Here is a 24,211-nt window from a genome sequence, read left to right as displayed (position 1 = left end):
TGCAACTTTTTCATGGATAATACCTTCATACAGGGGTTTCGAAGGTCACCATTGTTTAATTTGTTCCTGGTTACGTGTATAAACGTCAGGTACTTAAACATAGACTATAATATTAGGATAATTAATGTAAGGTTTTATGGAACAATAAGTGTATAAAGTAACTTGGTTTGGTACCAGCTAATTTAATAACTTTTTGCAATTGATATAATTATCAGTTACATTTAGCTAAAGAAATCACTTTTCAGCAGATTCATGTGAAAGTGAGTTAGCTGATTTATGATCAGCTAACTCACTTTGCATAAACCACATAAAAGCAGCTTATAGTAGCAGGACATAATAGCTACACAGGGGGGAAATTACTGTACAATCAATCAAACATCACCTGTGTAATAAATTAAAATCATGAATTAACCCATATTCAAAACATCTTTATTTAAAAAGTTAAAAACAAACAGCAGTTACCCCTATACAATGAACTATTTACTTGGCTGTCGTAGAAATAACATGTATTTTCAAAGTCTTCTCAAATACTGAGACTGAAATGGGACAACATGGACGCAATTACATACAAAAAAAATATGCACATGTAAAAAAAAAGATATTGGACAAAACAATAATTACAGGATGCATTTAATTAAACAAACCTAAGGCGTTGTCTGTGCTGAATTATTCTGTCTCAATGTGCAAATAGGGAGTAAAGAAAGAGCAGCCAAAGATACAATTTGTACATTTCCACAAAATAAAAATCGACCAGACAAATTTTAAAGGGCCCCTATTTTACCGCCAGCCGTGACGTTGATGAGCCACACTGTTGATTTCAAAGTCCACCCTTTAGTGACATCAAAAGCGGACCTCCCCCAAACGCAACGTACGTATCTCAATCGACCAGCCTGCCCCCGGCTCTGATGTCGTCATGGCTTATCAACGCCTGGCAGTGAAACAGGGGCGCTTCATAAGACTACTGCGTACTAACCGAGCACAGTGACGCATCTCATCCATGAAACAGGAGTGCAGTATGGGCGTGCACGTTGGCATGCACGGTATATAAAAATAGAAGGACTTAAGCGATGCGCGGGTGGCTGTTACTGAAATTTGGTGCGCATACACATGTTGGGCCGGCGCGTGGGCCCGAACCCGGGCTTACAGATGCAGGAGAAGGAGCCCTTGGTGTTGACGCAGCGGGCGTTCTTACAGGGGTTGGAGCGGACCCCTGGTTCTGCACACTCGTTGATGTCTGGAAACACACGGGAAGGAGCAATGGATCAACAGAGTGATCCGCAGGGGTGTGTGTGTATGGGTGCACGTTCCTCATTTACACATAGTATTAAATGTATTTATCGTATATGACTTAGATATGACTTAGATACATAAATATGGCTATCTATGTTCAGGTAACAAGCGGTATAAGCTGTACATATTGTACATATGTATGGTCTATTCTATTTGACACATGTGAACTGTGTGCAGTGTGCAGTGTGTGTCATAGCAAGCGGCAAACTAGCGCGTTGTGATCTAGGCCTCGAGACGCTCCTGTGTGGTTCGTCACACTGTGCGCACACGCCACGCAACAACGTTCTGTTGCTTAGGAAGTATGTGTTTATGTCTACAAACAGCATAAGTCTTGTGCGTTTGGGCCGACCGTCCAGATGGATCTGGCGGATCCGGTGCCCGAAAACTTTTCTGAAACCAGGTCCCAGGGTGGATTCAGATAAAAAAACAAACCTATGCGGTTTCGTGATAGGATTCGTGTGGACGCCTGAAACACAAACTATGAGTTCCCCCCCCACCAGCTGGAGTCGTTGATTTTTTAATTTTTTGATTTGATTTGTATTATTTTTGTAGCTTTAAATACAGCCCCTTGGTAAATTGAATTACTAACTGTTTAAAAAAAGTATTTTATACATTAAAAAGTATTTCTGCTCAATCTAAAAGGTTTAACAACTGGGAAGTGAAGGCTTGACACGCTTCACTTTTTTTTGTGAAGAACCAGCGCCTTGAATATGTACTACAGAGTTTCTTCAGCTCGATGCGTTTTCGCAATGAGTCCGTCTTCCACAGGAAGACAGTAACCACGGTAACAGAGACAATAAAATGGTGTGTGTGTGTGTGTGTGTGTGTGTGTGTGTGTTGTGCATGTGTACCTATGCAGCGCGTCCGGGAGGAGTCCAGTCTAAAGCCGGCGTTGCATTCACACATGGTGCCCAGGTAGGAGCGCACACATCGGCCGTTCGCACAGCTACATTCGTCTGAGTCCTCCTCTGAACTGTCCCCTGGGGGGGCGGGGGGGAAAGAAGAATGGTGAGCGGTGAGGTGAGGAGAGAGGAATGGACAGTGAGGTGAGATGAGTAGTGGAGAGGAGATGAGGGGGAGAGTGGAGGTCAGTAGGCTACGGCCAAAACTCATTCATATTCAATCCGTAACACATTTTGAATGAAATAAACCTGCAAAATGGGACATATCCTTGTTGAAAGATCCTTGTTGAATGAAGAATGACAGGTGTTGTTCGAGATCTACCTACATGCCCCTTAGATGTGCAACACATTAGTCCCATCGCTTCATAATTCCCTGGGTGAGACCTCACCTGGGTTGTAGAAGCTACCCGGGTTGTAAGCAAAGGCAGGCAGAAAGTCCAACTCGCCGTCCGACTCCGTCTCCAGGTGCATCTCACAGAGGCGGGTGAAAATGACTGGATGAAGAGGAGGAGAGAAGAGAGGAGAGGAGAGAGAGGAGGAGAGAAGAGAGAAGAGGGGAGAGAGGAGGAGAGAAGAGAGAAGAGAGGAGAGGAGAGAGGAGGAGAGAAGAGAGGAGAGAAGAGAGGAGAGGAGAGAGGAGGAGAGAAGAGAGGCGTTGAGTGGAGGGGAGTGAGGAGAGTAAAGAGGAATAAGGAGTGGAGTTGAGTTGGATAGGAGGGAGGAGAGTAAAAGGTAGAGAGGAGAAAGGAGAGGATAGAGAGGAGCAGGGCGGAGAGGGGAGAAGGGAAAATGGAGCGAGAAGAAATGAGGAGAAGGGGGAGAGGAGGGAGGAGAGGAGAGGAGAGAGAGCGGCTGTTGTTACTGTGGCGGTTGTGGTGGTGTTTGACCCCCAGCCAAACCGTTCTGGGTTCAAACAAACCCCAATGTCTGTACTGTACTGGATTGAAGTATCTGCTCAAAGTAACTAAACACTGATGCATACTACCCCTGCACCACGCCACACCAGGGGGTTCAGCCCAGCTTACCTGAGTTTCTCGGGGGGCAGGTGCGGCACTCGGGCCCCCAGCCGCGGCCGTAGTGGCAGCAGCAGGCGGAGTAGGTGACCACCAGGTCATTGTGGGGCATGCTGCAGATCAGGTCCTCGTCCAGCTGCCGGAAACAGACGTCCTTGTGGGCTGCCGTGCGGTCTGGGTCACACAGTAAGTAGAAGAAGAAAAAGAAAAAAACGAAGAAGAATAAGAATAACAAGAAGAAGGAGAAGGAGAAAGGGGCAGGGTCATGTGGTGTTTCATGTCATGTGACAGAGTACTGTCATGTGGCACTGAGGAAGGGAAGGCAAGGGGGGTTATAGTTTATTTTTTTTTTCTTTCAACAACTTAACCCTTAATAGTTTGAAACATTGTGTTAAAAAAAACCTTTGGATATTTTAGGTACAACAATGTAAAATAAAATGTGTAAATAAAATACAATTATTGATATATCTGTATATATACATTTTGTTTTCAATGGCCCTTTTTTAACACCATGCGTGAGTGTGATAAGTCATTACAAGCCATTTCGAAATCAGCCTTACCTTATGACACAGTGCCATCAAGTGTGAGGTTACACCAGTATGATAGATAGATAGATAAGCCTGCCAGTTGGTACAGTCCCCAGGGTAGGCTAGGTGGACTGATCTACCCAGCCCACATCTGGGCGGACACTCCCACTTGTGATGTCACTATGTCACTGGGCAGGGCACATTTTAAATGGCTTGTTATGACAAATCACACTCACACCTGCGGGTAAAATAGAGCCCTTTAAATGATACTGTAAGTACATGTGATTATATGTACATAAGTACATATGTACATATGTACATGTAAGTATATTTATACCAGTATATTTAGAGTATATTTAGAGTTTGTGCTTCAGAAAAATGGTATTCTCCCATTTCCGACATCTTTTTTTGTGCAAAGCTGGTAGGCAAATTTTGTCTTAAAAGTAACTTAAAATAAAAAAAATGATGTTGAGATAAAAAAACAAAACATTTAGACTGACATCATCTTTACATGCCATTGAGGTTTGAATAAACAAATACATAGCACATTCTGACATGACATTCAATCAAAGCTATTCATTATGTGAGCACAATCATCACTAGAATCCATATACCTAATTAGAATATGCAGTGTATAGTTGACTATAACAGAAAATACTTACAGAAATGAAACACCTAGAACCATGTAACCAACACAAATGAACAACAAATGATGACACCTAGCTAACTTGCTAGTACCATGCTAACTGATCATACGTGCTACATGCGTTTCTTTCCCACACTTTCCCACATTGTTAGTATAAGTTCCTCATGCTTAATTATGAATATTAATTCGATATCAAACGTAAATCCCATCCAGTACAACTTTATGATAGATGGTCAGAGTTCTATACACCCTGCTGTAAAGCAATACAACCTTTGCTAGCAGAGACTATATTAGGGAGGCAAGCATGCAATGGAAACTGCAAACAAGTTATGCATTTAAAACAGAATCCAAGCATCATGCATTCATCTCTACGGAGCAAGCAGCAGGGGCAGGTGTCTGTATGTAAAACCAGCACTGGCCAAATTCATCACCAAATTTGGGACAAAGTTGTTGGAAAGTGTGTACCATGAGTGGCAGATGGTGAGATAAGCCAAGACTCATTGTGATGGGTCCTGTGCGGAGTCCCGTACAGTTGATTTATTCTTATTATTTATTATTTACCCACCGTCATAGACGCACTGTTTGAGCGCAGCGCTGAAGGTGAGGGGCTGGTTGCAAATACAGTGAAAGGAGCCGGGCGTGTTGACACACCTCCCATTCCTACAGTACGAAGGGTCCTGGCACTCATTCACATCTGTAAAGGGCACCGCATACAAGGGGTTAAGTTACGGGCTGCTCCACACACTGGGCCGTCGTGATTGTCTTCTACGGATGTTGTAGCGTCGTAATGCCAGCCACACAGCATGTTCCCGGTTGATGTTTCCTACACGGTTTACCACTTACAACAACGACCCACAGAGTTGTAGACTCTGTGGGTCAGAGGGTAGTTTTCTAACACCGCCATTGGTCACATGGACCTTTGCATGTCGGCGGATGGTCGGCTGAGTTTGGAAAGGGTTTTGTAACGATGGAGACACTACGGGGTCCTTGCGATTGTAGTAGAACTTGTACACAGTGTGTGGGGCCTTTTAGGAACATCTGCTGGGCGGTGAGGCTCTGTGACCTAGCAAGATGGATGGATATACCGGGTGGTGTGGCAGGCACATGCTGGTTGACCCTGAGTGGGGCAGTTTAGTTGCTGCTGCATTTGAAGAAGTGTTGGTAGTTGACACTCTGTAGCATTACCCGAAGATGGACGCTAGCTAGCTGGGTTAAGGCGGCAGTAGCGGATGGTTTGTGCCAAGGTTGCAAAAAATGTCCCGAAGGAGGATGAAACTGTATTGTACCAGGAAATGTGGTGCTTCTCAAGATCAAGATAAGCTTTTAGGTGGAGGTTAAGATGGCACGGAAGGGAAAGTCACTTGAAGACGTTTCAAAGAATTCAAACACATTTTTTCTACCAAGAGTCTCTTGAGTAACATCCCTCCAAATGTGTACCCATCACCAGCACAGCACCTTTGGCTAGCATATGACATGAGATTAACTAGAATTCCAACTACCAAGGAAAATGTGACATATATATATATTCAATTTATCGGATTGTAACTTGTAAATTTGTCAAAAATAGGTTTTGAATGTTTTCCTACAAATACAAATCATCAAGTGCAAAACAAACGTTTTGCGGCTTGGATAAACTGCCGAAATACCGATTGAAAGGAAGCTACAATTATTATCATCCCAACAAAAAATGATCCCCTGGGGGTTTAAAAAGAAAAAGGTGTGACATTTTTGATAAATACCTTTCAAACAGTCTGGCTGAAATTATAGCTACGGACCTATAATTTCTGAAAAGAGTTAACCCTGACCCTGAACAATATATCCAGGACTCACAGTGAGGACTGACAGCCTGCTATTAACCAGTCTAATTTTACTCTATGTTTAAAACGCCCCCAGCAGACGAGTGGAAGAGATTTATTTTCCAAGTATAGGAAGCTGGTTTGGAAGTTGTGTGGCTGTATCTCAGATATGGAGACGTAATCATATATATACACACATATAAAGATTACCTACAATACATAGATACAGATTCTATACACTATACTAAGTCTCCACTGTTGTACTGTTGGTATTAGTATTATGTATTAGTTATATGCTTTACAATCTATTAGAATTAATAGCTATTAGCATTAATAGCTTATACTAATGAAGTTTTATTTCATTGTATGTATTTTATGCAACAAGGCAATGATTAAATACACATGAGGACTCATCAAAACCAAAATCAACAGTTCCCTCACTCCTCCCCTCTGACAGTTCAACTTCCTGTCCCTCACTGACATCACTTCCTGGGGGTGTGGCTCCACTCACCGGCCTGCTCCTCAGGGGTGACGCAGCTGTTGCGGTCGGTGGCCAGGGTCCACGGGGGGGAGCAGATGCAGTAGTAGGACCCTGGGGTGTCCACACAGTGGCCGTTCTTACAGTTGGACGGGTCCTGGCACTCATCCACACCTGAGGAGATAAATAGCATTTTATGGATCCCAGGATAGGAAATATTCAGCTCCAGGTATAAACATTTCAAAGAATAACACAAGCACGTGAATAAGTACAGGACTTGCACAACACACACATCCCACGTTAGGAGTGACACACCGAAGAGGGAGTCATGATATTAGTCAAATGGTTGCATATTGGGCTAATATTAGGCTTTTTTTTTATTATTTGAGATGGCCCAAGCTTTGCAATGCTGCATGGTGTGTGCTACTGTGAATACAATTGCTTTGTATAATATCTTATTCTTAGATAAATGGGAATACAATGTGCGTTTAATGTAAATAACATCTATCCAACAAGGACAACAAATAACAACAAGATAATCTGATAAAATTAATTAAAAAGCTGATGTTAACTAACTCACAACTCACCTGCATATTATAAATATAAACATAACACACATGCACACATCACAGGAGTCACACACAGACCTGCACTCACGCACTCACACACGCCCACGCACACACACACACACACACACACACACACACACACACACATACACACACACACACACACACAAACACAAACATACACACATAACTGACATTAAACTGGTCACAGGAGTCACAGACAGACCCACACAGGTAAATACACACACAGGAGCGCTACAAAACACACACACACACACACACACACACACACACACACACACACACACACCCTTGCTTAACCTCTCACATACACACAGCCTCTTGGTATCGTGTGTGTGTGTGTTTGGGACAGAGCGGTGGGTCACCTGACACGGTGGCGATCACACACTTCTTCTTGGTGGCGTCGGGGCTCCAGGGGCTTTGGCAGCTGCAGTAGAACGAGCCCCTGGTGTTCACACACTGGCCGTGAGCGCACTGCGATGCGTCGTCACACTCGTTCACATCTGCGGGACACACACACACACACACACACACACACACACACACACACACATATCAGAACAAACAGCGGGGAACAAGGATACTACCGCCTAGTTTATAGTGTCTGTATGCAACCTGCGTGAGCCGGCGAGACCCAAACATCGCAGGGCCCCAGGGCCCCAAAAGTCCAGTATGTGAAAGTGTGTGTATATGTTTGTGTGTGTGTGTGTGTGTGTGTGTGTGTGTGTGTGTGTGTGTGTGTGTGTGTGTGTGTGTGTGTGTGTGTGTGTGCTCGTGTGCTTGGGCATATGTTTATATATCGCTACACATGCCATGTGCTTTGTGACGGGTGACTCGTGCTGCTAAACTTCGGTATCGCCATAGTTACCGATGCACTCTAGCAGGTTGCTGTCGTAGTAGAAGCCCTGCTGGCAGTAGCACTCGTAGCCGGGCTGGGTGTTGACGCAGCGGCCCTCCTTACAGATCTCGTTGGAGAACAGCACGCACTCGTCGATATCTGCGGATAGCACACAGAACCCCTTATATACCACCTGGTGACTCACATCGGCCAGATCGGGCCCAAAATATGTGTGCATATTATCCAGCATATGTGACAAAGTATGCATTGACATCATCGCCATTGGGTGGTGGTTAATGCGCAAATAAATAATGTGTACTATTGTGTCCAATAGGGTTAGTACACAGGTAAGAGCATAACTGTATCCAATTCTGTGATTCTACTACAATGAAGTACACTCACATTGAGCTCAAACCACCTCTGAAATTGCATGTTTTGGTTAGAACACACGTTGGGCATAAACAAGAAGTGCTTATCGTCAACCAACAGGAAGGGCAGGGTTAGGGCAAGCAGGCGCTACTACAGAGCGACCATGGATGCTGGATTATTGGATGGTATTTACCTAGCATCCATCTTGGATCTAAACGCTAGCTGGCTGTGCGGGGGGGACTGAATGCAGAATTCCCCACCAAGATAGTGTTGAGAACCGAGAGTGAACTAAGAGAGGTCAAATCCTTGGCTGATATTTACCCCGGTGCAGGGAGAGACCGTATTCGGTGGTCCCCTCCTCGTGGTAGAAGCCTCGGCCAACGGGACACAGGGAGCTGAACTCAGCTGGGAGGGAACGACAACAACATAAACCAATCAGGGAACGACAACAACAGACACACAACCACATCAACCAATAAACAACTGGTTTGGGTTATATCATTATGATAGATTGTTTGGTATAGAGTACTATAATTGTATAGTTTTTATATAAAGTACCATAATAGCTGTTTGTATAGTTATAAAGCTATGGTAGAAATAGTTATAATTGTGATATACAGGTGATTTTGAGGACGACCGTGTGTGTGTGTGTGTGTGTGTGTGTGCATGTGTGTGTGTGTGTGTGTGTGTGTGTGTGTGTGTGTGTGTGTGTGTGTGTGTGTGTGTGTGTGTGTGTGTGTGCGTGTGTGTGCGTGTGTGCTATAGTTACAGGAGTGGTAGACGGGGCAGGGGTAGATCTCACAGTGATCTCCCCAGCCCACCCCGATGGAGCAGCAGCACTCCTGCTTGGAGACGTTGGTGGCGAGGACGCTGTCACAAAACACCGTGTCGTCCAGGTTCAGGTAGCACTCCTTCTTATCCTCCTGCTCCACCGCCACCACTAGGGTGAGACACACACACACACCATGATCGTACCGTTAACACGCCATCAGCACACCAGCAACATGCTGTGAACACACCAGCAGAGGTGTATAAACTACTAGAGACCCAGACTTAAGTAAAAGTACACGTACTGTATCAAAAAAGTGACTTGAAGAGAGGTAGAAAAGTGTTAAAGTGTTCTTTAAACACCCCACTTAAGTGGAAGTACTAAAGTATAAAATGTTTTGTACTTAAGTATTGCAAGTTGTTTATTTTTAAATGTACTACTTAAGTACTGAAAGTAAAAGTAAAAGTATTGTGTTACGTTTATATAAGCAGTCAAAAGTTTGAATATCATATTGTTTATATTATCTCAAATATTTAAACTGAAGGACACACAATTCCTTTGGCTGTAGCAGCAGTACAAGGACAGGAATACATACAGAGCTGTCTTAAAGCTGTCAAAGGCCACATACAAGTGTTTATGTAAAAACAAACAACTAAAACATCTCAAAGGCAGAGGGGTGTTCCAAGAAAACGGCTAAGTGACAAAGATGGGTAAGTTAAAGGACAATTCCTGTATTTTGAACATTGAGCCCCCTTTCTGGTTTGTCTAGGTTGAAATAGAGTGGTTGACACCGACATTTTGACTATTGGTCCTGTCTCGGGTATTTGGCTCACACGCCCCTGCCTGCTTCAGAATGGCTGGCGACGTGTCCTTAAAACAACCCTAAACGTTAGTTTTCAGAAATGTGCAACTCACCGAGTGGTTAGTGGTGTTTGTTGATTTCTGTTGGAAGACTCATTGCTCATTGGCCGGAAAACGAAAGGTGGGCTGTTTACGTTTGGTTGTAGTCTTTTTGTTTGGTTCTAGCCCTACTGTTGAGATGGAGAACCGAACGAAAAGACTACAACCAAACATAAACAGCCCCCCTTTCTGTTTCCGGCCAACGAGCAATGAGTCTTCCAACAGAAATCAATGGGATAACATTTTTATAATTGTAACGAGTAACGATTTAGCACATGAAAAATGTATTGGAGTAAAAGTATTAAACTCATCAAAAATATGTAGTGAAGTAAAAGTGGAAGTAGGAGAAAAAGATAATAATCCAGTAAAGTACAGATACAGCATTTTAGTACTTAAAGATCCCATGGCATGCTATTTTATGGATGCTTTAATATAGGTATTAGTGGGCCCCTAATACAGTATTTGAAGACGTTCAAGAAATTCAGGCTTGGTGCAGAGTTACAGCCACTACGAGCCACACGAGCCAGTCCCACAATGAGCGCTCCACAAACGCGCCATTTTTAGAGGCGGGTTAAGGTGGAGGGTGGGAGTGTGGCCCTGTGCAGCTTGTGGCCACGGTACCATGCGCTAGTGTTTACAGTGGAACACTAAACACTCCGGGTGCTCCGGCGGGAGCACCCGGAGTAATATATATATATAATATATATCATATAATATCATATTATATTTAGATATCTATATAATATAATATATATTATCATGGTCAAAAGCTGTTTGCACCTCCGGATGATATTATGAATCTCAAACGACTGCGTCAGGTTCTCAGACGCCTCTGGTTCTTCCACTTCCACATCAATATTAAGTATAAACTGAACCGAAAAATGGAGGAGAAGGGGATTGTTGCCCGCGGTTGTTGCCCGGGTTGTCTGCGTCGGGTTGGTTAAGAAGGAATTGGGAACCGCGACATGGAGGAGAAAAGGATCGTTGTCCAGGATTGTCTGTCGGAGCCCCACTGCCCACTGAACGCTGGCCGCCCCGGGGCTGCCCGCTGAACGCTGGCCGCCCGCCCAGCCCCGCTGCCGCGGCAGCGGTCCATCGGAGCCCTGCTGGCCGCTGGCCGCCCCCGGGGCTGCCCGCCCAGCCCCGCTTCCGCGGCAGCGGTCCATCGGAGCCCCGCTGGCCGCTGGCCGCCCCCGGGGCTGCCCGCTGAATGCTGGCCGCCCCCGACAATCCTGAGCAACAATCCTTTTCTCCTCCATGTCGCGGTTCCCAATTCCTTCTCAACCAACCCGACGCAGTCTAGTCTTTTCACCAAATTGGAGCTTTATGCAAGCTTGCGTTATTGTGTTGCGTGTTATGAGGTAACCTGATCCTGTATGACATCATACTTGACTGGAAGCCAAATCGAAGCGTTTCAGCGATCCTTTTTTCAAAGACGGAGTAAGATAGCTACTTCTCAGTTTACACCTAATGCAATTTTTAGCTACTGGGGGACCATAGGGAGGCTAGGGGAACTCAACTTAATGTTACAAAACCTCATAAAGTGAAATTTTCATGCCATGGGACCTTTAAGTACAGTAGTGAAGTAGCTCTACTTTACTACGTTACTATACATGCACACCAGCAACACACCACCATTAACAGGCCATGAACCCACCATCAAAATGCCATGAACACCATCAAACACTATGATCCCACCATCAACAGGTCATCCTCACACCATGAACACACCGTTATCTAAATAACACACCTCCATGTCGATGGGGTGTAATTTTGATAAGTCCGGGTTTCGGAGCAGGGAACCTTGCTACTGAATGTCGTTGGCTCAAGGTTCAGATATCTTTCAGATTCTAGTTTTAGTCTAGATTCTATTTCACGGAAAGTTAGAATTAGTTTGTGTTGAGGATCTAGGGGGAAAGCAGAGAGCTTCCGGAGAATCTATAACAACAACACATCCAATAAAAAAGAATACAACACATCTCTATCGTGATTATAATAAACGAAAGACTGCGTCATACAGCCGCGCTTACTCTCGCAGCTGTGTTTGTCTTCAGACAGGACGAAGCCGTAGTTGCACTCGCACACGTACGACCCTGGCCGGTTCTTACACAAGCCGAAGGGCTTGCACAGACTTCGGTCCCCCAGGCACTCATCGATGTCTGGGGACGAGACGGCATAGTTACACACATGGCTACACACTTATGGAACCACTAGCTTAGCAGTGCTTCCATTGAGAATCCATGAAAAACGGCGCAGCCTAAATGACTGAAATTGTGTTTCAATTGATGTGTGTTTGTGGGGACATGGGTGCCCTGTGGGGACCCACACAGACACCATCTGCCTCCGTCTAGCATGTGTGTCTATTGATGTGTGTTTATGGGGACATGGGTGCCCTGTGGGGACTCACCTAGACACCGTCGGCCTCCGTCCAGCATGTAGCCCTTCTGGCACTCGCAGCGGAACGAGCCCATGCTGTTGATGCAGCGCCCCCGGTGGCAGACAGACGCCCGCTCACACTCGTTCACATCTGCAAGGAAGACAAGGAATGGATTTGTGAGCAAGGGTCAGAGCAGAGCAGCACCATGGAAGGACTGGAAACCAGTTCAAACGTTGAAAAGATGCATACATCTGCCCAGATCCTCTCTCTGATAGCATATTACGCAGACCTAGAACAACAGCAACAAAACAATTAAAGCCCATGGAGATGACATCCCCTTGCCCATCATCACCCGTCATTACCCTGCTGTGCTCTCATTGGTCAGGTCCGCTGTGTGCTCTCTACATCTCAACACACCGTGAGTGACTTAACGGGGAGGTGACAGTAGCCTCTCTGTGGCCTGTCAGAGGTCAACACAGGCAGGGCTCTTAACATCTCCTCGGTCTGCAGGGCTGCCAGAATGCAACAGGGCAGAGTGGACAACATGACTCCCTCCGTCTGATTGATGTTTTATTTACTTGAATTATAAATGGTTATGAAAGCCAGTTTGAAGAAGAGTTTAAACGGACCAACGGATGCCATCGATTACCAAGAAGTTATTATTTTCTCAGACCTTTTTTAATTTGATTTGAAAGTTGTCAAATTGGATTATGTTTAAATTAAAATGACTATTATAAATCACAAAACACACAGCACCAGGCTAGCTGTGGAGGTTGTCTTTCAATGAACCTAAGAAACCCACAAACAAGTTTGAACAACAACAATAACGATTTTCCTGAATCCAAAGAGCAAGGTAAGTGAGAGAGAAAGAGAGAGACTGAGGGGAAAAGAGAGACAGACAGACAGACAGACAGACAGACAAACAGTGAGACAGGGAGAGCGGGAGAGGTCCGTCCTCCTACAGAGACAGTTTCAGGTTTAAAACTCCACACGTGGCAGGGGCAACGATGATGATGATGAAGACTATGCTCACCTTCGCAGTGGCTTCCTTCCTGTGTGCGCTGGTAGCCCTCGTAACAGCGACAGTGGAAGGATCCCTCCGTGTTCACACAGTGCCCGTTGGCACACAGCCGGTCGTCCTCACACTCATCAATATCTGAACAAAACATTCAATATAATTAATACACACTAAATATATACTACTGCCACTCATGATAATATTCACAGCCGGACGTCACAGTGGAAGACTTTGGCCTCTGCTCACTATGACGTCACAGTGGAAGAGTTCGGCCTCTCCTGACTATGACGTCACAGTGGATGAGTTTGGCCTCTCCTGACTATGATGTCATGACGGCAGCCAGTTTAATCTCTAGCAATCAGCTCACAATTGAAGAATGTGTTGCTGTAACCACGCGGTAACTATGCTGTCACAATGTGGTCAGTGACTTATAATGTCCCGTCAGCAGAGTGTGGCTTCAGGAGACTCATGACCCATCTATGACCAATCTATGAACCGTCTATGACCCATCCCACTGTGTCTGACCTCGGCAGAACTTGCTGTCTGCGGAGGGCAGGAAGCCCTCGTTGCAGAGGCAGCGGAAGGTCCCGGGGAAGTTCTCGCAGCGGCCGTGGAGACACACGCCGGCCTTCTGGCACTCGTTCACGTCTGTCGGGAGACACGATGCAGCGCGTTCAGTACGGAGGTTTGACGAGAGCGGCATGAGGGCGGTTCAGTTCAAGAAGATGTGGGGAAAATGAAGGAAAACAAAGAAGAAGGTGGAGGTAGAGAAAAGGTAGTGAGAGGGTGAGTCCTCACCGTAGCAGGTCCCCCCCCGCGCCTCGTGGCCCGGCAGACAGGGAACACACTCGTAGGACCCCGGCGTGTTCTCGCACTGCTCCCCGGGACACGTGTTGGGGTCTGCACACTCGTTGACGTCTGGAACAGACACAACACACGCGTCGTCAGTACCTCCAGAGGGACCCCGATCAAGGTTTCTATCAAAGATGGATGTCGTTTTTATGGGCATCTATGTTTCACAGGTGCGGAACTGCGGAACCTGGGGTATCAAACCCAGAACCTTCCAGCCTGAAGTCTACCCCCCCCCCCTAACTATCCACGAGACCATCCCGCCCACAAGGATTCATTCACAGCGTAGGAGGGAGACGGCGGTCCTTGTGCGCTCTACCTTCACATGTCTGCGTCCGGTGGGCCTTGAAGCCTTTGTGACATTCACATTTATAGGAGCCAGGGAGGTTCACACAGTGACCGCCTGGCCCGCACACGTCCTGCTTAGAGCACTCGTTCACATCTGGGGATCACATTCACATTGGATTTGATCATCAGGTAAATCTATTTTTATATATACTCTTGTTTCGCACTCTCTTTTCCCACTGTACTGCTGGTCACTTGTGAATTTCTCCTAAGGGGGATTAATAAAGGACTATCTATCTATCTATGTTCACATTAGATTCAGATTCAGCAATATTCTCTTAGGTTCAGGCGACATGTTACATTCAGATTAGATTCAGATTAGATCATATTCGATTAACATTGGATTCAGATGACATTATATTCTATTATATCATATTCAGATATGATTCTTATTTGATTAAGATAAGATTGTATTAGATTAATGTCAAATTATATTAGATAAAGGGCAGATTCAGGTACATTTCTGATTCGATTTGATTCAGATTATATTCAGAATTCAATTCAGATTAAAATTATATATGATTAGATGCCGATTTGATTCATATTAGATTCTGATACAATTATATTCAGATTAACTCAAAATGCATTCAGATTACATTCAGACTGGATTAGATTCAAAACATGTTCGATCAGATTAGACTACAACATCACATCACAATCAAATAGATGACATCACATTTCAGGCATGTCGATTTGAGTTACACGAATTCTATTCACCAATTAAACGTGAACAAGGAAACGCAGAAAAAGAAGCGAGTGTAACTCACCTACACATTTTAGCCTCCCATGGTTCACCATGGGCTTGTAGCCATGGTGACAGTGGCACTGGTAGGCCCCGTCTGTGTTGATGCAGGTGCCCCTGCCAGCCCCGCACGGCTCGGACGCACACTCATCCTCGTCTGACACACACGGAGCAGGCCAGTCAGGGGCATTTCTCACAACATCAATGTTGTACTGGTACACAATTCACCAGTACATCTATGTCGAATAGTAAAATAAATCTTCTAATTGTCCTTCAATAATTTTCTACTCATAAATGTCCCAGTCTATCTCTTGTGTGATCATAACATACATTTAATTAAAAATTTCAGGGGCCAAAACGAGTCCTGCACCCATTATAAATCCATTCATTGTTATCTGTCGTAGGGATTGAACAGACGTAAGTTTACATATTTTGCTTTTTCAGCTCTTTTCGGCTCTCTCTCAAATCAAAACTCTCAAATCTCAACTAGTAGGGGGTCAAATCTTTAATGCTGCTTTAATGGTGTTGCATAAACCACGGACATTTGTTTCATATTTGTCCTGTGACTTATATGATGTTATAGCCGCTTTGAAATAGTACTTTCAGTCTTCAGGAAAGTGATACGAGTGCAAGTACTATACGCAACACAACTTGACTCTCGGATGTCTCTGTGACCTCCTCCTGACCCCATCCCGTCACCTCGACCCCTGACCTCGCGGGGCTCTCTTACCTATGCAAATGTTCCTGTGGGCGTGCAGGCGGTAACCATGGTTACAGTGGCAGGTGTGTCCGCTGGCCGTGATCTCACACTCCCCGTGGCCACAGATGTTCCTGCTCATCTTACACACGTTCGTCTCTGATGAGGAGGATGAAGATGATGATGATAATGAGGATGGTGGTGATGATAATGATGATGCAGACGAGGACGAGAAAGATGATGAATATGAAAAAAGGTTGATTATTATTACTGTTATGACTATGACATTATCATCATTATAATTTCCATTATGATTATTTTATGCAAATAATACATTGAGTTCATATTGCTTGTTGTGATTTGTTGAGAGCCTAACTATCCTTGCCAATATCTATACAAACAGCTATACAAACAACTTTTTCAAAGTTGTATACACCTATTCCTAAAATAGGTGTATTTAATACCCATATCTCACCTGGAAACTTTTTGTCATCTTTGAATAGTAAACAAGTTGATATATACTGATGATCTAGGCTTCTCCATATTAGTAGTAGTAGTAGTAGAAGTACTTGCCTGATTCTTTCTGAGTCTGAGTTTCTAAGGGTGTATGGATGTATCCTGGGATGAACCTGACCGGTGAAGGCGTGGGTTTGGCCACTGAAAGAGAAGAAAAATGTATGTCATGACTACAATGAAATAATGTCTCAAACAGGGAAGAGACACCCTGATTGGTTAGAAATTGTCTAAAATGGACATTGTCTCATAGAGGCAGGTGTAGCTCCTCAAAGACAGATATTCTCCTGGCCCATTCCACTCACTGACTCATAACGGATGGCTGTGCCATGAGCTAGAAATGTTAGCTCATTAAAAATCACACACTTGATTTCTTTACAGGGACACTGGTCCCTAGTCCCCATTAATATTACTGAACCATTGTGTGGATGTGTGTGTTTACCAGGCACGCGGGGACTGTGCGTACTGGCTGTAACATGGTGCACCGCCGTGGTGGTCTCAGGGGGCAGCACCTGTTGAAGAGAGCTCAACCAATCAGAACAACAGATACTCAACATCATTATTAGCCGCTAAGGTCGATACACAGCTCACCCAGAGTCCTCCTTACCGGCTTGGTATCTGCAAGAAAAAAAAAATGAAGAATGTCGTTAATATATATACACTAAAGGCTTTAATCCAAAATTCATTCTTTAGGGGGTTGGATCTCAGTCTATTTGACAATCTCAGTCATATGACAAGAGATCAGACATGTATCAGATCTAACCACTCATAATAATATATGAAATATGAAAGTGAAATGACACATTAATACGGCTTGAATTTGATTGCAAAAGGACTCCAGATTGTGGAGTGCTTTTGAGATTCTTTAGCAAATAAATATCAGATGTCTCATCTGATTTAGTCCACTTGTGCAGCCGCTGTCAGGTGGCCAAGGACAACTAGCACGTCAACTAGCTTCCTGTTGCTATGCTAGCTTGCTAGCTTGCTTGCCTGGATTGTAGCCTTTCTCCAGGATGGGGGGGAACACAAAGGTATTCCTCACTTTCTGGAAGATGTAACCTTTTCCCCCGGGGCAGATCTTCTGGAAGGCAGCTGAGGCACACACCAAGAAGAAGATGAAGGAACTACAATTCCCATGTACAGACCCCAATCCCCCTGCACTTATGCAAATAATCACATTAATTGTATCCACAGTGAGGTTTAGATAAATGAATGACAATAGGACATCAGGATCAGGATGAATCATTGGATTTTTTGTCGCCATAATCAAAAGGTCTCAAGAGAGTTGTAGTAATAGTAAGTAATAGTAAAATCCTAAAACCAACACATATAAACCGTTACCCAGGCTAAGGAAAACTGAGTTCTGCCATGCCTCGAATTAGATTTTTTTTCATGATGAATTACTAACAATAACAACAATAACACAACTACCAACATAACAACTAACATTAAAACGCTCCTACGTTGCCAAAACGGCAGCAGTCATTGTGAAGTGTTGTCGCCCCATGCCCTACGGGGAAGGCTGCCATTTATGGTGGGAATCAAACCCAGAACCCTTTCGGCCGGACGTCCGCTCACCAGTGTCCTCCTCAGGGCACCGCTCGCAGTTCTTCCCCCAGGATTTACCCACAGTGCAACAGCACAGCTCCTGGGAGAGGGAGAGCACTCGCCCCCCGCAGCGGCCGTCCACCGGAGCGATCAGGTAGCACTGAGCGACCTCAGCTGGGGCCGGAGGGAGAGGCCGGCGGGGAGACGGGTGGACAGACAGAAGGGGAGGTGGGCCGAGGGATGGGGAGACAGGGAGGGACAAACGGAGAGACAGAGAGTGAGAAAAAAAGACTAGCATTTCCTTTTTTGACATATTTATGAGAGACAGAGAGAGAGCGAGAGAGAGCGAGAGAGAGAGATATTGGGGTACCAGGGAACTGGTTCCAGCCGGGGTGTTCCCCCACGCAGCGGTTGCGGTCGAGCACCAGCCCGGGTTTGCAGGCGCACCGGAAGCTGCCCAGGGTGTTCATACACTGGCCGTTCTGGCACACGCCCTGCATGGTGCACTCGTTGATGTCTTCAGGACACACACAGAGGACAAAACATTTATACAGGAGTTCGAAAGTTGTTAAGGGTTCCCAGTGTTCCACATGGCTGAGGTTCTCCTACCTTGGCAGTGGGTGCTGTTGAACCTCTTGTATCCCTGAGGGCAGGTGGAGCCGTAGTCCTCCACAATGGTCTGCTTCACCGAGGCGTCTGAGGTCCGAGGAGGACGGGACGGGGGGACAGGAAGAGGATCGGAGTGAGGATAGAGGAGAAGAGGCAACGTCAGGGTCAGGGTCTTTGAATGGTTCTATTAGATCATCAACAGACTCTGCGTCCTTCCCTGTGACAGCACTATGTGTTGTGTTGAGAAGAGATTGGACCGAGCTGACCTCTCGTTCTCCACTAGCTCTGTCCACACGCTGTCCAGCTGTTCTTTGTTTACTCGTCAGCTATTACAGTTCTGCAGAATCTGCTATCTATCTGATCAACTAATAACCAAGGCAGCCTTATTAGGCCATGTCGTCTGCCTTATTTGCTTTCCATCTACTGAGTTGGCAGCTAGTACTTGTCTAGAGTCTAGAGATCTCTAGGATATCACAAATAATTGTTTTCACAGTCTTTCATCGTAATAAACAAAACATCTGTTGGTGCGTTCACATGAGTTTGGTTACTAAGGCTGCCATTACGCTGCAGCTAGTCAGTCAATAGATATTCTATCTTTGAATGTTTCTCCCCATATATAAACTAATCTCTTCTACATTCTCTACTCTTCATTTATACATTTTGATAGAAAAACCAAACACATTACATTACTAACGTCTACTCTGTAAACAGTAAACAAAAAGTAGGAAGACCCATGGTTGCTATTGAGTTAACTAACACAAGATGTTGTACACAATTTGTATGAAGGCCTCATCAAACAACGTCAAATGAAAAACTCATGCCAACATTTTGTTGTTGTTTGTTGTTTACAATACATTATATGATGATGCCTGGGATGAAGCATAGTCACACAATGTAACAGGAATGAAATAGCTGTGCAGAGTCTTACAACACATTGTGTGTCCTGGTATTATGGTTACACATTCGTCAAAGCTCTGCAAAGAAGCCCACACTCTTAATCCCAGAGCTTGGAACAGTCCCTGCTATGAGCTCATAGAAAATGTTGCAATCAAACAAGAGAAAAAAAAGAAGAATCTCCGCAGTAGAACCAAATCGGGGGGGGGGGGTGGAGGTAGTCTGCAGTGTCTGTGGGGCTGGTAGGGTAAGAACCAGTGGCAGCTAGAAACTACAGGAACCCTGGCCTGTTAAGTATATCACCCACCAGCATGGCCAGGAGAACGTAGCTTTAGACAACACTGTTCATTATTGTTAACAACAATAAATAACAATAAACCTAGCGTTTGGATTTATTGATACTCTTTGTAACAGTTCTCTGTATATTCCTGATGTAAAAAATGTTCACTTTGACTATCCTGTACACTTCAGGTGCCGTGACTGTTCTCAAAGTTCTGTGACAAAACTTAATTAATAAAGGAGATTGAGAATAAAGGGTCATATAATATTTATTGTTATTTTAGCCGCAATCATGAGAATATCCACAAATTCGACCAAACATTGTGTCTGTCTGTAAAGGTCTATGGTATTTTACAGTCTGTCAATCATAACATATTTTCGGGAGCTTTGGGTTTCCGCTTTGTCTTTTTTTAAAACGCAATAAGACTTAAAATAGATCTTGTGTGTAGGTGCAGTAAAGCCTAGCAGAGAGGCTGGGCCAAGCGGGGCTCTGCAGAGTAGAAGCAGACGTATCAGGCGGGGGCTGAGTCACTCAGACTGGGCGGGAAGGCGGAGTGGAAAAAAGCGTGCAGATTATATTTTCGTGAAATTCAATCTTCCGCACTGTGAAGACTGAGCCGAGCCATAGGAGCTGAAATGGTATTTTCCATACTCTCTCTCTCCCTTTGTGTCTCGTGCTCGCTCTCTCTCTTGTCATCTCTAACCTCATCTGCCACTCTGACTCTCTTTTTCTCTCTCTCTCTCTTTCTCTCTCTCTCTCTCCCCCTCCCCCTCTAGCTGTCTATCTCGTTCTTTCTTTCCCAGAAAGTAAACGTCTTTCGCACTAACTTTCTGTCTGTCTTTTATCGTACTCTCTCTCTCCCTTCCCTTGTCTCCCTCGCTCTGTCTCCCCCCTGGCCCCTCTCCCTCAGTGTCTAAACTGTCGCCTATCCTCCCTCTCTCTCTCTCTCTCTCTCTCTCTCTCTCTCTCTCTCGCTCTCATACACATTTACACTACCACACACACACACACACACACACACACACACACACACACACACAGATGCGCCCCCCCACACACACACTGACGTGTTTATGTGCCAGCGTGCCGGGTCATAAACTCTCAGGCTTGGAGTTGGGAGGTCGGTGCCAGCCCCTGACTTCTTTGTAGCTCCAGCAAAAATGTATTTATTTCCTACAACAGACACCAAGACAAACACCTGAGAGCAGAGAGGATAGAGAATACTACACACAGTGTTTCCCCCTCTCCGCTAAAGAGGGGGAGGGGGCGGCGACACAGGGGGAAAGGACAGGGGGAACTGAAAGAAAGGGTCGAAAGAGACAGAGAGGGGGAGAGAGAAAGAGAGAAAGGGAGAGAGAGAGAGACATAGGGGGAGATAGAAAGAGAAAGAGACAGAGGGGCAGAGAGAAAGAGTGCCAGGGAGAGAGAGACAGAGGGGGAGAAGGGGAAGAGAGGGGAATATAAAAAGAGAAACAGAGGGGGAGATAGAGAAAGAGGGAGAGAGAGGTGGAGAGAAAGAGAGAGAGAGAGAGAAAGAGAGAGAGTGAGAGAGGGAAAGAGCACGAAATTTTGATAAACAGACAGAGAGGGTGAGTGAATTGGAGCGGGAGGGAGAAAGCTAGATGGTGAGGGAAGAGAAGAGAAAAATAAGAAGAAAACAGATGAAGAGAGTGAAAAAGTTGAGTAGAGTAGAGTGTAACGTTGTTACATACACACACACAAACACACGTGTATATATATAGTGAGAGGGACTCACTTGGTAGTTTGGGGCACTGGTAGCACTTGTTCTGCCCCCAGGAGTTGCCCACGCTGCCGCAGCAGTCCTCCTGGTTGGTGAGCACCGGCAGGGGGGTGCTGTTACACTGCACACCCAGGGGGGAGACCGAGGGGGAGACCGAGGGGGAGACACAGGGGGAGAGCCAGGGGGAGACACAGGGGGAGAGCCAAGGGGAGAGCCAGGGGGAGAGACACAGGGGGAGACACAGGGGGAGACACATGGGGAGAGCCAGGGGGAGAGCAAAGGGGAGAGCCAGGGGGAGAGCCAGGGGGAGACACAGGGGGAGAGCCAAGGGGAGACACAGGGGGAGAGCCAGGGGGAGACACAGGGGGAGACACAGGGGGAGAGCCAGGGGGAGAGCCAGGGGGAGACACAGGGAGAGAGCCAGGGGGAGACACAGGGGGAGACACAGGGGGAGACACAGGGGGAGACACAGGGGGAGACACAGGGAGAGAGCCAGGGGGAGACACAGGGGGAGACACAGAGAAACGGGCGGAGACCCAGGTCACATAAGGAGCTCGCACATACACACATATCTGATCCGATCCACTGATGGTTCAAAGTAACTACATTTTATATTTCTGGTTCCTATTTCACTGGTATTTATAATACCAGTGTACCAGTGGAAACATGTAGGAATCAAGACATGTCCACACTGATTTATGTCCACACGTTGGCGTTGGTCTTTGAGAGAAAACCTTCTGTTTTCCTCTTCCTCAGTCCACACTAAAGCATCGTCCAGTAAAAACAGTAATCATTTCCTCGCCCCCATGTGTATGCATTTGAAAAGGCCGGTCTCATGTTGCAGCTTAGCCCAGGGATAAAAGACGTATTAGTTTGGATGAACAGCACTTGGATGGAAAATAATTGTAGATATAGCTAGGTGTAGTGGAGAAAATGGACTTAGATTGGTAGAATTGAAGTTTTAAATAGTTGAATGTAGTTGTTAGATATATATCCACACTAAGGGTTAATGTGGTGAAGGTTAAAGGATTTGACTAAACCCAGGTCAATTGTTGACATTGTCTATGTCGTAAATCTGTCAGTTATAATCAGAATTTTCTGAGTGTAGAAAATTTCCATGTTACATATCAACATTTATTTTCTTGACTGTACCGGTGATTCAAATTTCTGCTGCGTCTGCATGCCTCCTCAATCTATCCCTCTCTGCCTATCTGATATCTGTTCCTCCTGCATAGTACTTGGATTCTTACAAGTTTGGTGGATTGTTGGCGACCAAATGCTCCTCTTACATAAAACTCTTCAGCGTCTGAGTCAGAATACTTACTGTTGGCCTCTCAGTCTCTGAGGCCATCAGCATGCGCAGTGGGGTGTAAACACAGAATCAAAACTTGTGGATTATTATTGTGGGCACTTTTGGAGAAAGCTACCTAGCCACGGCAGTTTGTATGTGCTTGGGTGTCATTGGCTCAACAACTGCCCAATATCGGAACATGCGTCCACCGTGAGAGGGGGGGAGTTGAACAGAAATCCTGGCTGATTTACATCTTGACATATCAACCATAAACCTGGGGTCTAATCAAACCAGGTTAATCCTTTAAAATAAGAGAAGTCATGCAGAGATGCAGACAGGGACTAAGTCATGGGAAAAAGCAACAGAAACGCAAAAACTGCATCTAGACCTGTTTATCACTAATGCGTCTGATTGGTTCTCACGGCTTGTTTGGGCGTGGTCTCCTGGAAGCACCGCCCCTTCGGCTTGTGTCTCTGCGTCATCATTCGTGTTACGGTCTTGCTGGGGATCTTGACATCTGATTGGTCCAGAGGATGGATGACCACGGAGGTGTCAGGGGTGTGGTGAACACGCACATTGATCTGCACTGAAAAACGCAATGTCAACCAAACCAAACCGCCCAGCTTCACCGAGGTAGGGGATTGGGGAACACAATGACATTTCAATCACAAATAAACGTGTCCTCAAGTCATCAAACAAGCCATTGGACTATACCAATTAAGCTCTTTTGAATTTATTTCAATTTAATTGAGAGAGAGAGAGAGAGAAAGAGAGAGAGAGAGAGAGAGAGAGAGAGAGAGAGAGAGAGAGGGGGGGTGAGTGAATTGGAGAGGGAGGGAGAAAACTAGAGAAGGTGAGGAAAAACCACGATTTAAACTAGTGAAATTGATTCTACTGGACTGGAGTTGAAGGTACCTTCTGAGGAGTGGGCCCCCCCCTGGGCCAAAGGGAGGGTGAAGACAGAGTGTGTCAGCTGGCCCCGCCCCAGGCCCGACTGGTCACCCTGCTTCTGGCTGTCCGTCTTCACAGACACGGGGTAGACAGGCTGCTTGTTGCCCCACGCCGCCTGGGCCTGCTGGCTCTGCTGGCTGGTGTACTGGCAGAGCCGGCCCGTGAAGCCGGCCGGACACTGGCAGTGAGTCCTGGAGCCGCACACGCCCCCATTCAGACAGGTCAGAGGGCACACCAC

At 45.6% G+C, this 24,211-nt stretch overlaps 1 protein-coding gene across 2 annotated transcripts in view; it reads right to left on the bottom strand.

Moving 5' to 3' along the window:
• Nucleotides 1-471: 471 nt before the first annotated feature.
• Nucleotides 472-24,211, bottom strand: part of ltbp3 (latent transforming growth factor beta binding protein 3) — a 38,344-nt gene continuing 14,604 nt past the window's right edge. The window contains exons 2-29 of one of the 2 annotated variants that reach the window (XM_084473919.1): nt 23,938-24,210; nt 23,445-23,608; nt 21,747-21,852; nt 18,817-18,903; nt 18,578-18,724; nt 18,238-18,381; nt 17,650-17,751; nt 17,267-17,277; nt 17,102-17,171; nt 16,720-16,803; nt 16,180-16,305; nt 15,475-15,606; nt 14,682-14,804; nt 14,312-14,431; nt 14,039-14,161; nt 13,529-13,651; nt 12,526-12,645; nt 12,149-12,277; nt 9,219-9,389; nt 8,771-8,854; nt 8,111-8,239; nt 7,608-7,745; nt 6,686-6,826; nt 4,944-5,072; nt 3,218-3,379; nt 2,582-2,686; nt 2,142-2,270; nt 472-1,234 (exon numbers count right to left, since the gene is read on the bottom strand). In XM_084473919.1, coding sequence (XP_084330045.1) covers nt 1,083-1,234; nt 2,142-2,270; nt 2,582-2,686; nt 3,218-3,379; nt 4,944-5,072; nt 6,686-6,826; nt 7,608-7,745; nt 8,111-8,239; nt 8,771-8,854; nt 9,219-9,389; nt 12,149-12,277; nt 12,526-12,645; nt 13,529-13,651; nt 14,039-14,161; nt 14,312-14,431; nt 14,682-14,804; nt 15,475-15,606; nt 16,180-16,305; nt 16,720-16,803; nt 17,102-17,171; nt 17,267-17,277; nt 17,650-17,751; nt 18,238-18,381; nt 18,578-18,724; nt 18,817-18,903; nt 21,747-21,852; nt 23,445-23,608; nt 23,938-24,210 — 3,524 coding nt within the window. In that variant the 3' untranslated portion in view covers nt 472-1,082. The remainder of the gene's footprint in view (nt 1,235-2,141; nt 2,271-2,581; nt 2,687-3,217; nt 3,380-4,943; nt 5,073-6,685; nt 6,827-7,607; nt 7,746-8,110; nt 8,240-8,770; nt 8,855-9,218; nt 9,390-12,148; nt 12,278-12,525; nt 12,646-13,528; nt 13,652-14,038; nt 14,162-14,311; nt 14,432-14,681; nt 14,805-15,474; nt 15,607-16,179; nt 16,306-16,719; nt 16,804-17,101; nt 17,172-17,266; nt 17,278-17,649; nt 17,752-18,237; nt 18,382-18,577; nt 18,725-18,816; nt 18,904-21,746; nt 21,853-23,444; nt 23,609-23,937; nt 24,211) is intronic. The other variant, XM_084473920.1, reaches the window with a different exon arrangement.

This window comes from Micromesistius poutassou (genome assembly GCF_964030765.1).
Source record: "Micromesistius poutassou genome assembly, chromosome: 10".
Lineage (NCBI taxonomy): Eukaryota > Metazoa > Chordata > Actinopteri > Gadiformes > Gadidae > Micromesistius > Micromesistius poutassou.
This window is presented reverse-complemented; position numbering and strand designations above follow the sequence as displayed.